The 13,871-nt window shown below is 37.9% G+C and overlaps 1 protein-coding gene across 1 annotated transcript; it reads right to left on the bottom strand.

Moving 5' to 3' along the window:
• Window positions 1-2,592: 2,592 nt before the first annotated feature.
• On the bottom strand, window positions 2,593-12,127 carry LOC120632744 (myogenesis-regulating glycosidase-like). The gene is made up of 9 exons (XM_039902731.1): window positions 12,103-12,127; window positions 9,849-9,965; window positions 8,311-8,517; window positions 7,234-7,894; window positions 6,338-6,530; window positions 5,667-5,776; window positions 5,057-5,330; window positions 3,977-4,133; window positions 2,593-2,870 (listed from the first exon to the last, which is right to left on the bottom strand). Exons 1-9 carry the CDS (start codon window positions 12,125-12,127, stop codon window positions 2,593-2,595), a joined length of 2,022 nt encoding a protein of 673 aa, XP_039758665.1.
• Window positions 12,128-13,871: the final 1,744 nt, after the last annotated feature.

The raw sequence follows: 13,871 nt of genomic DNA, 5'->3' as shown, positions 1-13,871 counted from the left end.
TTATTATATGTTAGATGCATTTGTGTATATTAGTTTATATTAGTGTTAAGTTATTCGTATGTATTTATTTAAAATTTTGTACTACCTGCAGTTTGTTCTGCTCTTTGTTTTTCCTAATTCTAAGGTTGCCTGGCAGATATCGCTACTAAGCGATAAGGCTGCTTTTGTATTCTGCTTCTATTTTTATGTTTCTTTTTTCTTGGATAATTCTTTTACTTTTACACAATTACGTCCTCGAAGGTCTGTAAAGTCCACCAATCCGCACTGGGCCAGCGTCGTGGACTACGGCCTTAACCCCTTCTCATTGTGGGAGGTGACCCGTGGCCGGTAATGGGTTGATATGATGGTAAGTGAAAACGCGCCTAGAAATAGAATTCCGAAGGGCATGCAAAGAGTACGACCTACGAATTGCCGTCATGTGTCCGTCAACCTGAGGCGCACGTGGTAAGTATCACGTGCTGTAACTACACCGGCAACCACGCCCTTCAGACCAGAACGCAGCAATGGTGCTTGGCCGCAGTCCGCAGAAATATCCAACATTTTTTTATTTATTTGTTATTTAGTATATATTTATTTATATCTTATTTTATTTATCTCTTTTAATAATTTATTATATTAGTTATTAGTAGTATGTACTTAAGTGTGTAAATTTATGTATTGTTTATTTTAATTGCGATTTCCCGTCTCTCATGTTTTATTGTGTACTATCGGTAAGGTTACCTGGCAGAGATCACTTTTCACACAAGGTCGCCTTTTGCTTTTAATTTTTTGTTTAACTATATTTGTAATTTCTCCTTTATTACGCAATAAAGATGTTTAAATAAATAAATAAATATACCTACTTTATTGCACTAACTTAGAAACAATACAAGAAACACATTACAAGTAAAATTAAAAGAAATAAAAAAAAATTACAATAAAAAAGTTAAATACAGTTGTGTGTAAAGGCGGCCTAATTGCAAAAGCAATCTCTTACCGGCAACCCTTGGTGAAAGTAATAATAGAAAACATGAAAGATAGGCAGTGCATACAAGAAGAAGAAACATACACAAGAGGCAAGACAAAAATATATATATATATATATACTACATACTATATAACATACACATATAAGAATTAATAAAATAAATATATAATAAAATAAACATATATAGCATTGTGGCAGTACTTCCCCGGACGAGCTGTCACAAAATGCTCAACTACTTGTATTATGAACATTAAGCTTAATTTGCTATACTCCACGAACAGCTAGTTTTCGTACATTACAGAACATTATCTATCATTGTCTTAGTATATTTATCACTGTTTACTTATTATAGGTATATATTTATATTTATATTAAGTATATAAATATTAATCATATTATTTTTATGTATTTTGTATATATAGTATATTCAAATTTTATTGTATAAGTTTGTATAATTTTGTTATTATTTTGATATATTAAATATCCTTAGTAGTTATTATGAAGTATATTGTACCTTTATTTGACCTATACCACAATCAAATCATCTTACTCACATCCTGGGGTAGCTGGAAGAGATCTCTTGTAGGGATAAACTTTCCTTTGTACACTTTATGTATCTTACGTTCACAATCACAATTTATGGTACATAAAAAAAACAATAAAAAAACAGCAGGAGAATCTGTATGGTGTAATTTATAATTAGGTACTTCAATCCGTATACTCCACACCAAACAGGTCCTCGGCAATGCACCCTCTACGCACGTTTCGCTCTGAAACCGGAGCATCCTCAGGAGATGTTGACTTTACAATGAATAATTGTTGTTTCATTGTAAACTCAGGAGATGTTGACTTTACAATGAATAATTGTTGTTTCATTGTAAACTCAGGAGATGTTGACTTTACAATGAATACTTGTTGTTTCATTGTAAACTCAGGGGATGTAGACTTTATGGATGGATATCTGCAAAGTAACGCCTGCTTCTATCCAATATACTCTACTACTATTATACATCCAATCATTGTGCGTATACCATAAGGAAGTGACGATTCCAAAACGTCATTATGACTATCAACTTGCAGAAGGTACCTAATCGCTGACAAAACTCCTCAAGATTTCAAGAAGCATTTTCAGGGTGCCTACGTACTTATGATAAGCTATTATTGTTAAGGTTAAATTATTGTTGTGAAACATTGTGAAGTAATTTAAATATTAATTTGGTAGTTCAGCTATTTATGCAACCTTGAACTGAAAACGAACAAAATGTTATCGACGACCAGAAACAGGTAAAATAATTTTTGAATCATACAAATAATCTTTTGCCACTCAGTTTCGTCTAATTAAGTTCAATATTAATCAGCGGTAAGTAAAACCTCTCCGAAAACTAGCTGTTTTTAATTGTATTTTCCTATTATATTTTTTTTATAGTAGGTAATATTTGACATATTATGTTATCTGTTTTATTACCTCAGTCGCCGCGTATGGCTTTGTCCAATGAGTCTGATTACTGATAAATGAAAAATCACGTAAATAAAAAAAGAAAATTTATACTAAAAAAAATTTTTGTTTCTGAAACTCAACAATTTATTAGAAACAGTACTTTTAACATTATTTACACACACCATTTTTATCGTAAATTATTAAAACCTACAGATAATACTAAAACTATCAATAGAACAGCTACTGAAGGAGTGTTCGCCATATCTGGTACATCGTCCTGTTCTCTCACAAAGTACGGCAGCACGTCGATGGGGGCTGGGTAATTCCTGATCCAAGCCGGCCCTTCATGGACCTTCTCGGGGTCACCTTGGTCCAGCCACGTGCCAACGGGTAGGTAGATGTCACGGACTGTGACGCCTTCATTCAACACTGGTGCAACTAAGATCCTGTCACCCAGAAGATATTCTGAAAGTTTATGGGAAAAATTAATATATTAGATGGAGAGGCTCCGCTTTCAAATGTGTTTTTAAAATGTGAAATGGAAATTGTTGATATTCGAAAAGAGCAACTGCTGAGTTTCTTGCCGGCTTCTTCTCGGTAGAATCTGCCTTCCGAACCGGTGGTAGAGTACACTACACACAGCAGACTTGACGACTTGACTTTTCAGCCTACTTGAAATAAATGAATATTGAATTTCAATTTTTAGAATTTTGAATTTAAAGAGAAAATCGAGGCTTTGAGGATTCCCCTTACAATAGGTTAGGATAGGTTGCGGCCCCCCTTGCTACTCTTGAGCTTGGAGTTTGGCTTTGATTTAACCTTTTTACGTTCTCCTGTGGATTTAAGTAGAAGGTCCCGGGTTCGATTCCCGGCAGGGACAATTTGGGATTAAATAAATTTTGAATTTTCTCTGGTCTAGTCTAACGGAAGGCTTTGGCCGTGGCTACATATCTACCACAAAGAAGTGCCGCTAAGCGATTTAGCGTTCCGGTGCGATGTCGCGTAGAAACCGATTAGGGGTATGACTACCATACTCTAACTAATTAGCCCGCTACTTTTTATAAATTTAAACGGCAAATAGCTGTAGAGCAATGTATCTCCATTTCATGCATTTTTTTCGTATTGAAGAAATCTTATGCGTGAATCCAATAATAAAAAACTAGAGTAAACTACCATTATCAGGTATTCAAATTCAAAATTTCTTTATTCATGTAGGCTTATCAAAGGCACTTATGAAGCGTTCATACATATATGTTTACATAATTGTAAGGGGATGGTGATAACTACGTTCGCCAACTTAAACCTAAAGCTACGAGGGTTCCAAACGCGCCCTGGTCTAAGAAGAGCCCACAACAAACTTAGCCGGGTAATTTTTTTTTGTTATCTCTATCTCACAGTAAATTTAAATTAAGCTATGAAGCTAGAGCAATTCACACCCAAGCTTTTTTTCGTTTAAGTAATCCTTAATATTATAATCCTATAGGTACCCATAAGCATTTCAGTTTCTTCGGAGAAGGATTGAACCTACCATTATACCTAGTTGATGCTAACATAGTTCACCATCAACATACCATCCCATATGGTGAGGGCCTCTTCGTCCGTAGGATCTAGCCACCACAACGGCGGGTTGACTGGCGAGCCATTTTCCACGGAGGCCTGCATAGCTGCGTATATAACTTCTGCGTATTCAGCGTGTAGCTCTGTGTACTTCTTGCTTATTTCCACTGTCTGACACGAAATAATTAAATAGAGTTAAAATTGTGGACAAATAAGACAATTTAAAATGTTTTATCTTTCAGATGACCCTTATATTTTTTTATATGATTCAAGCCCTGAAGAATCAAGGTGAACCCTGATCCATCCTGACGACACTGTAACACATGAAATAAAAGATAGGTATTTAATATTGCCAATCTTGGCAAATTTTTTATGTTCTTGGCAAAGCATTCATATTTTTGAATAAGAAAATATCTCTGATTGTGTATTTGATTGGTTGTTTATTACCTATGTTCGTTTCATTTAATCAATACATATACCTATAGCATATTGGAGATGGTTATAGGATACTTTTTGTCCCCGAAAAACATCAGGATTTTCCCGGGGGATGTAAAAATATAGCTTTCATTATGCAACGCTACAGAGCTATAGCTTTATTGACGAATGTTTGCATTGAAATATACATAGTGAAGATGGGAATGTAGATGGCTCGCCCAAACGAAGTTACGTGCAATAGGGGGAGTATTGTAGTTAATCTATAAAAAACCCGTCAATAGAATGTAGAATTTCAGAGATTCTGAAATCTATACTAAAGTTATAATAGCCGAAGAGTTTGTTTGGTTAAACGCGCTAATCTCAGGGACTACTTTTTTAAATTTACAGAATCATTTTGTGTTGAATAGATCATTTATCGAGGAAGATATGCTTTGTAACATACGTTATACGGTCAACAGGAGCGGCGCATCAATAAAAAGTTAAAAAGGGGAAAAATATTCCTTTTGTGACTTTCCGTTGCGTGCGAAAACAATGTATGACGGAGTTATTCCTCTTTTCTAAAAAAATCCTTGACAGCATAGTATGTATATTTTTTTTGAGGTTGACTCATGCGCAGACCATGTTAGCGGACCGCTAGTTGATAATAAATATAATTTTACCTCATTATCGAAATTCCAAGGTGCAAAAGAATACTGCATGGCTGGTAAAAACGTGTTAGCTTGCGCCCAGCGTATAAACAGCTCCTTGCTGGGCAGATCTGCCTGCGCGTGGTTCAGGTTGTACCCATTCCCTCCTATCATGTCGGGAAGCACCAGGGAGTAGCCATTGAGATTCATCTGTATAGTTGTAGTGACGATTGTGGGAAGACCGTTGTTTAAACCCCAGATGGAATCTCTATCCACCATTCGTACGAAAATGGGGAGGTCTTGCGTCCTGGAAATTAATCACACTTAATGAATATTTTTTTAATATACTTTGCTAATTATAGCCTAAACTAATAAATTATTAATAATTTAATCAAACGTTACGGCAATGCATTTAAAGAAAGGGTTCCTATAAGATAAACCACTAGAACCGTTCTGAAATAACCCCTGAAACAGAGCAAATTCCACTTTTCTCTTTTTTTGGCATCTATTAAAGATATGTTCCGATAAAAACTGATCATTATCAACTAATTGCTGGCCAGCTACAGGGTAAGGGTCTCCTGCCAAAATGAGAAGAGTTGTGGCTTCTTAATTCATAAGTAAATAAAATAAATTGTAGTTTTACCTAAACCCAGCACGCACTTCTATCATATCTCCAAATCGAGCACAGGTTCGCACGTAAGCATCAACGATGTTATGGGGATGTAAGTCTATGTCACCTTCTTGAACAGCAATCTAGAACATATAACATACTCGTAGGTTCCTATAGCTATATCTTCCAATAGTTCGTATTTAGGACGGCTCGGTTGCGCTTTGTCTCATGCAGAATCAAAAACGTATGCGGTAAATGCGGATATTCAGGGAGACTGACTGACTTTATAATTAAAAGGAGACCACAACCTTACCCCTTATAACCGAAAGACATTCCAAATGAGATTTGACTTCAGACAGGCAGTCGGTGGTAAAAATATGTCAAAATCTAAACAACAACTCTGGCTTTAAATACGTAAAATACATGTTATGCCAAACCCAGATATATATACGAGTAACATAAGGGCAAGTAGAAGAAGAGTCAGAAACTGGAACGATCTCTAAGTCAACATCTGTAAGAAATCGCTTTTAATAGTTTACTGAGATGAGATGAGAGTTCTATTAATTCTTCTTGTCAGCAGGAGTTGAAGAAATCTGTTTCACATTGGCTCGATGATTGTAATAATGTTACAAGTAATTTTATACCTGAGATTAAAAAAACAACAATACACTCTGTAAGTTGGTATAATGCATGCTCGAAAATACCTGTGGTGAAAAGCTGCTCTCGCCAGCATCAAACTTAATGCTATCAATGCCGTAAGTGTCGATGAGATTCTTAACACGGTTGTACCACCACTCAGCCGCGGCCGGCTTGGTGAAGTCCACCAGACCAGGGATGGAGCCGTTTGGATTCCACCAGTTTGCAGCCGCTGTGCCCGCTTCATCTAGGACTAGATACCTACAATGAAATAAAACTAAGTAGGAAAAGTTTGTATAACTTTCAAACTAGGTACAGTTCATTTATGATGATTAATAAACAAATACATTACCTAAAAAAAGTTGGTACCCCTCTCAATTATATTTCTATAGAATTGAATCTGGAATTCAAGGGTAACTAGAATTTTCTAATAGCAATCATTACCTACCTACCCCCAAAGAACACCGGGGAATAAAGGTGATTTTGGACCTGCCAATGCACAAGTTTAAAGAATTTGTTAAAACACATTTATTACAGCGAGGTTACTATACAATTGATGAATTTTTTAATGACAAGGTTGCTTGGAAGCATCCGGCTCCGCTTTCAGCTCTCACAAGATAGAAAAATGTATGTTAAAATGCAAAATGTAAATTGTTGATGTTAGAAAAGAGCAACTGCTGAGTTTCTTGCCGGCTTCTTCTCGGTAGAATCTGCCTTCCGAACCGGTGGTAGAATCACTACAAACAGACAGACTTGACGTTTCAAAAGTGCTTATATTAGGCCTACTTGAAATAAATGAATTTTGAATTTTGAAACACGCAGCCCTATTTCTTCTGGGGATTCAATCCTCGGCTTCAGTAGATAGGGTCAGAGAGAAAGTATAGAACTTACAGAAAAAGTAAGAGCGAGAAAAAAAGAAAAAATAGTGATCAATACGCAAATTTAATTGAAAATGCAATCTCACCCATTATTTAGCGCATCAGTATAAACCGGATCACAGTTGCTGTTAATGAATGGATGAACCCAAATTGTTACCCTGAATCCAAGGGCCTTAACCTCTTCGACCAAATGTGTTAGATTTGGGAACTTATTCGTATCTACTTCTAAAGACCCGTAGCAAGTTTCCCATAGATCGTCGATTTCTAATTGCGAGTTATTGAATCCGTGTGCTATTATTTGATTTGCATATTCTATGACTTTCTCTCCAGTTATATTTTGGGAATATTGAGCCCATGTTGACCAGATAGGATGCTGGACCATTCTGAAATCTGGCAATCCCGACGGTTTGCCTAAATAGTGAGCAATAGCATGTTTATGAGCTTTTTTAACATTAGGCAAAAACCAGAAATCGTAAGACAGCTCCGTGTAGTTTCTTCTTGTTGAATATGGCGCTGCTAGCTGAGCTCCCAAGCATATATGGTTGGGATGTATCAAATTGTAGTCCACGAATAGTGGCACTTGTGGGTTCACGTAAATGTATTCTCCGGCAGAGTTTAGCCAATATCTCTCGACGATAGCTCCATTGTCCAACTCTTTGGAAACATAGGCACTGTAGTTCTGGTGTGCACCTTCTATTGGATATATTTGGTCTATTTGCATTGGTCCGGCGTACCAGTGTTTTGAACCTTGAATTCAGTGTGGAGAAATAATATTATTTATGAAATAACAGCAGGATTTAATGATTCATGTTTGTACCTACACTACTACACTACAGAGTTCTCCAAAAAAGTAAATAAATTGCAGTTTATTTAATAAAAGTCGCAATTTTATTTATTGCTGTTGCGGAGAAATTTTACAACGAATGTGGTCTCAATGGGCCGTAGTCTCAGGTTTAAAAATTTTAACAATCTGTTTATTCATTCTGAGTTTTTTATTTAATTCTGAGACTGAGATTTGGGCCTGGAGGGAGCTTTCAAGGTCACGGCTAGTTACCACCTAAACAACAACGCCGTGCCGTCAAGCGATTTAGCTTAGATGTTAAGATTTATGTTTATGTAAATAATCTGCTTCTATGCTTCTATTATATAATTATATTATTTACCAAAATCAAGGCAGTCTTCAAATCTTATTGGTTCATAAGAGTCCCATTTGATCTTGATTCCCCTGGCATCCACTGCGTCGTCGCGCACTGTGCGCACTGTTAGATTCGCTGTGCCAATGAATATGTTCACCCCGCCCTCCACATCCTCGGAGGTGTAAGCTGAGTAAAGGGTGCGACCTATGTGACCGTAGACAGTTCTCTCATCACCTGCAAATAGGTAGAAAATACATATTCTAATATTATCTTTCCCATCCTTGCTAATCATCACTTCCGTCATTATCATCATTTTCATAAGCCCATGACTACATGGCACGATACTTCTCTTAGAATGAAAAGGGTTTAGGCAACAGTTCTCCACGTTGGCCAAGTACAGATTGGTAGACTTCACACACCGTTGACAACATTATCTATTAATATAATTATCTCTCAGGCATGTAGGTTTCTTCATGATGTTCTTCATGCCCAAACTCAGCATCAATCGACTTGTTTTTTTTTTGGCACAGAGCTAGTTAAAAACGGAGAGATACTTCTTTTTATCCCAGAAAAACAAATGGTTCGATTGTAATAAACTAAATGCAGCTAGGTATATATTTCATATAGTTTGTGAATTAGTTAGCGTAAAACGGAATGTTGTAGACGGCCATTATGGATCCAAATGTATTTGAGAAGCAAGGTTAGGTTATTTTAGAAAATAATATGTCGCGGTTGTGTGCAAAAGCATTCCCTGCCACCAGGCGAATTGTTTTAACACCGTGGGGTTGTAGCCGGTACGAGTCCGACATAACCACTATCTATTTTGAGAAGTGAAAATAGATGAGGGTGTGTGTCCCCCCCCCCCCCTCTAAAAAAAAAATACGTACTAAGAGGCGCGGTAGTCGGTACCTACAAGTGGTTGTTAAAAAAACTATTGCACAATTCATATCTCATTATTGAAGGGCATGATGCGTCAGAAATGCCGTTGATGCTATTGAGTACCGCGCGAAATGTGATAAGATTGTGTGTTGTCACTGAATATTGATAGGCTTCTATTTTCTGTCATGTATTTCACTATAACATAAGATTTGATTTTTGAGAATCTGTATTTTGGCTCTTAACTGAAAGTGTCGCTATGCTATGGGCCGTTAGAATGTTTTGTTTTGTAAAAGCACATGCATATTTTCTTCAAAAAAAGTATTTCATTTCATTTCAAGAGAAGTTAAACCTTTATTTCAAAGACGAGAATGAAGTAAAAAAAAATAAAAAATTTGGATGCTTATATCTTCGAAGTATGTACAAGTATGTACACTCTACGAGTTATTTTTGTTTGTATTGATGTTAACTATGCGTTTTTGGACTAGAATCTCAAGTCATCAAGAACCACTCAGCCGTCCTGGCATGATTGAGCATAGCACTAGACAGTAAAAACTGTATGTTAACGCCATAAAGTTCACCACTCACTAACGGCTGTGGTAAATTCCCCTGACGCATGCTGACTGCTGAGGCAAACTAATGAAAATGCGTAATTAATGAGGTGAAGTGCCGTCTTCAGAACTGCTTACCTTTAGTCAGAACGAGGAGGAATCCGCCAGTGATCTGAGGCTCTAAAGTGAGCTCGATTCCATCAGCTCGAAGAGGTACCTCAGCTGAGAAGGCGCAACCGGTTAGCGCCAGAAAACCTGTAGTAGGATAGTAACTTAAATAGATACTTTGTAAATCTCCTTAACGCACTGGTGATCGCCGAGGTGGCCGTGGGAGGCTTTATAATTTATAATATTTTTACTTGTGGCGCGTGGTAGCTACCGCGAAGCGATTTAGCGTTCCGGTACGATGTCGCGTGAAAACCGTATAGAGCTATATGAGTTTGAGTTTAATATAACTACCATACCTCTAACATATTAGTCCGGTACCATCTTAGATTGAAAATTCAAAATTCAAAATTCATTTATTTCAAGTAGGCCTAATATAAGCACTTTTGAAACGTCAAGTCTGTCTGTTTGTAGTGATTCTACCACCGGTTCGGAAGGCAGATTCTACCGAGCCGGCAAGAAACTCAGCAGTTGCTCTTTTCCAACATCAACAATTTACATTTTGCATTTTAACATTCATTTTTCTATCTTGTGAGAGCTGAAAGCGGAGCCGGATGCTTCCAAGCAACCTTGTCATTAAAAAATTCATCAATTGTATAGTAACCTCGCTGTAATAAATGTGTTTTAACAAATTCTTTAAACTTGTGCATTGGCAGGTCCAAAATCACCTTAGGAATCATATTATAAAAGCGTATTCTCAATCCCACAAATGATCCCTGTACCTTACGCAGACGATATGCAGATGACACTAATTTATGACCATTTCTTGTAAGTCGAATTGAATCATCATTAAAGCTGAAACGTCAGTCAAAGGTTACCTTGAAGTAGAATAAACAAAAGAGTTGAGCACTTATCATAATCTAATAAAGAAGGGGTAAGAAGGGGCAAAGAAGGGGTTAAGGGGGCAGGTTGCCTCACGATGTTTTCCTTCACCGTTGAAGCAAGTAATATTTTAATTACTTAAAACGCACATAGCTAATAAAAGTTTTAGGTGCGTGCTGGGATTCGAACTCGGCCCCCCGAAAGTGAAGTCGAGCTTCTACCCACTGGGCTATCACCGCACAATCATTGATCCATTATACTGGTTACTACATTTTTTTTTTCTTGTCATGGATTGTTCCTTATACCATAACTATGTAGTAACTCGATTTGGTTCAGTACAGGACTCATTGCGTAACTTATTGTGGGATGGAGGTTTATTAGTAGTTATAATTGACGGACCCAGCGGGTGGCTCACTTAATGAAATCAAGAGTTTATTTTAAATCGAAGCAGTAATTAACTTACACCAATGCTATATACATCATCTGCATACCACCTGTTACCGGCCAAGTCTCCTACACATAGATCTCCCCACAAAATTGCATAAGCCATAGTCCAATACGCTGGCTACGTGCTGTCTTCGCATTTGAAAACATTATTAAGAACTCTCAGGTATGAAGGTTTCCTCACGATCTTATCCTGCACCGTTAAAGCAAGTGATATTTAATTGGTTAAAACTTTCATAAGGATCGAACTCGGTTCTAATTGATAGGGAAGCCGAAGTCATACCCACTAGCATGCACCACTTTAAAATATTAAAATCGGACGTGGTCCATCATCATCACATCCACCTTTTACCAGCCCACTGCAGAGCACGGGTCTCCTCCCACAATGAGAAAGGGTTAAGACGCTAGTCCAACACGCTGGCCTTGTTCGGATTGCTGAACTCCACACACCTTTGAGAACATTATGTAGAACTCTCAGGCATGCAGGTTTCCTCCCGATGTTTTCCTTCACCGTTGAAGCAAGTGATATTTTAATTATTTAAAACGCACATAACTTACAAAAGTTAGAGGTGCATGCTTGGATTCGAACTTGGCGCCCCGAAAGGGAAGTCGAGCACCTGCCCATTTGCCATTGCCATTTCATCACGTGATCCATAGTATCCTATTAGTAATATATCTTAAGTCTACCTATGTTAGTACTTAACAATTGAATCACAAACTTGTATTTAAAATTACTTGAAACCTATCCTAAGGATGACTCGCTCTCTGAGACAGCACGCGAGTGTCAGGGGGGTTTCCCTGATACTCACGAATGCACAGCCCACTTGCGAATGCACCGAGGATGTTTTGGTCCAGGTCAATACACTAGCCTGCCCATCACATAAGATTTGATTCACTGCCGCGTCTATACACGGCACGTTTAAAACATTAACACATTAAAAGTTAAACAAGAGCTACCTACCTATTAATATCCTAAGAGCTGCCATCTCGGATCAGTTTGGTCCAGAGACTGTCGCGCGTGACACTTTTATCTCGCGGGGGATTGTGTCCAATGGAATTGTTCTGTGTGTTATCGGAGATTTCGTTTGTTTAGATATTGCAGTCTCAATTTTGATCGATCTCGTTCAGCAAAATTCCGATAAGACTAAATAAGTAAGTACTAAGTATTTTTTTTTATTTCCACTACAAATTAGCCCTTGACTGCAATCTAACCTGGTAGTAAGTGAGTCTTAGATAGTGGCGGGCTAACCGGTAGGGAGTATGGTAGTCATACCCCTAATCGGTTTCTACACGACTTCGCACCGGAATATTAAATCGCTTAGCGGCACGTCTTTGTCATTAGGGTGGTAACTAGCCACGGCCAAAGCCTCCCACTTGACCAGACCAGAGAAAATTCAGAAATTAATAATTCCCAAAATGCTCCTGCTGGGAATCGAACCCGCTACGGCGGGACCTCGTTCTTAAATTCACAACGCTCACCGTTGCGCCTGGGAGGGCGTCAAAATAAGTGGCCCTTACTGCTTTCTTAGACCGATTTGGGTCGGGCCATAATGGACGACGTCGGTCCCGTTTAATCTACCGAACCGCATTCAGTTGCATGCGCAAGGGTAATGCCTACTCTGGTTTGAAAACAATATGAGACTAAGAAATGAGTTGTTGGCGATAACTACATTTGTAAACTTAAAACTAAAGCTTCGAAGAAGCCCACAACAAACTTAGCCGCATGTTTTACCTAGTAACTATAAAAAAATGCCTTGTGCAGGTTTTTACTTACGCCTAAATGTATCAGTTATCAGCTTGTGACAATAATAATCGTTGAACAGTAAAATTTTCAGCAAAAAACGATTTGGAGTACGTAGATGATGTTTCAATTCTAACTCGTAATCTAACTTTTGTAAAACTTGAAAGCTTAGATATTCAATGTTGCGTATATTCCTGGTGGATAGTTCTGATTCTCGTGCTCAAATATGGGGTAATAGGGATAATATGTTCAACGTAGGATGCATCTTCAGGAAATGTTGAAAATCAGAGTAGTAGTTTTCCATTTAGATAGAACAGCGGTTTGGACATGTAGATGTTCAAGGGACGCTCGATAGATGAAGCCCATCAATCCGTTTTCGAGCTGTGTGAAAGGTCACAATCCTCGTCCGTGAGAGCGAAAGACTGAACCCGGATAGTTGATACTAACGGGCTGAGAATGATGATGAGGAAGGTGGCCCGAACCGAACGAATCACCATACAAAAATTATCAGAATATCATTCTTCTGTTCATTCTCGATGAACTTGCAGTATGTCCTATGTACACGTAGTATTTGTCGTGTGGTGACGGAGTACAGAAAACATTTGTCGCCGCCGCTCCTCTTCCCGCGGTTGTCGTACGATGCGACTAAGGGAATAAAGCAGAGAGCGGGCAGTAGCTCTGTGCTACTGCCACCAGCTCGACCACCAACACTTTTGCTAAGCATGGTGATTAAGTACCTAAGGGCAAAACCTCGCGTTGGGAGAGAGAAGCCTTTAGTCCAGCAGTAGACTGATCTGTGTTCTGTTCTGTTCTGTCGATTCCATTAATGATGATGACATACAGCAACTGATCAATGTTATTTTTACAAAAAAGGATAGTCCAAAGCTAAGCTAAAACGTAAAGTCGTGTGCAAAAGCTAGAGTAAAACATTGAATTATATTTTTAGATGAGATTATGCAAAGGCCCTATATGTTCCGATACTACTGGAC

The sequence above is a fragment of the Pararge aegeria genome, chromosome 20 (genome assembly GCF_905163445.1).
Source record: "Pararge aegeria chromosome 20, ilParAegt1.1, whole genome shotgun sequence".
In the NCBI taxonomy this organism is placed as follows: Eukaryota; Metazoa; Arthropoda; class Insecta; order Lepidoptera; family Nymphalidae; genus Pararge; species Pararge aegeria.
This window is presented reverse-complemented; position numbering and strand designations above follow the sequence as displayed.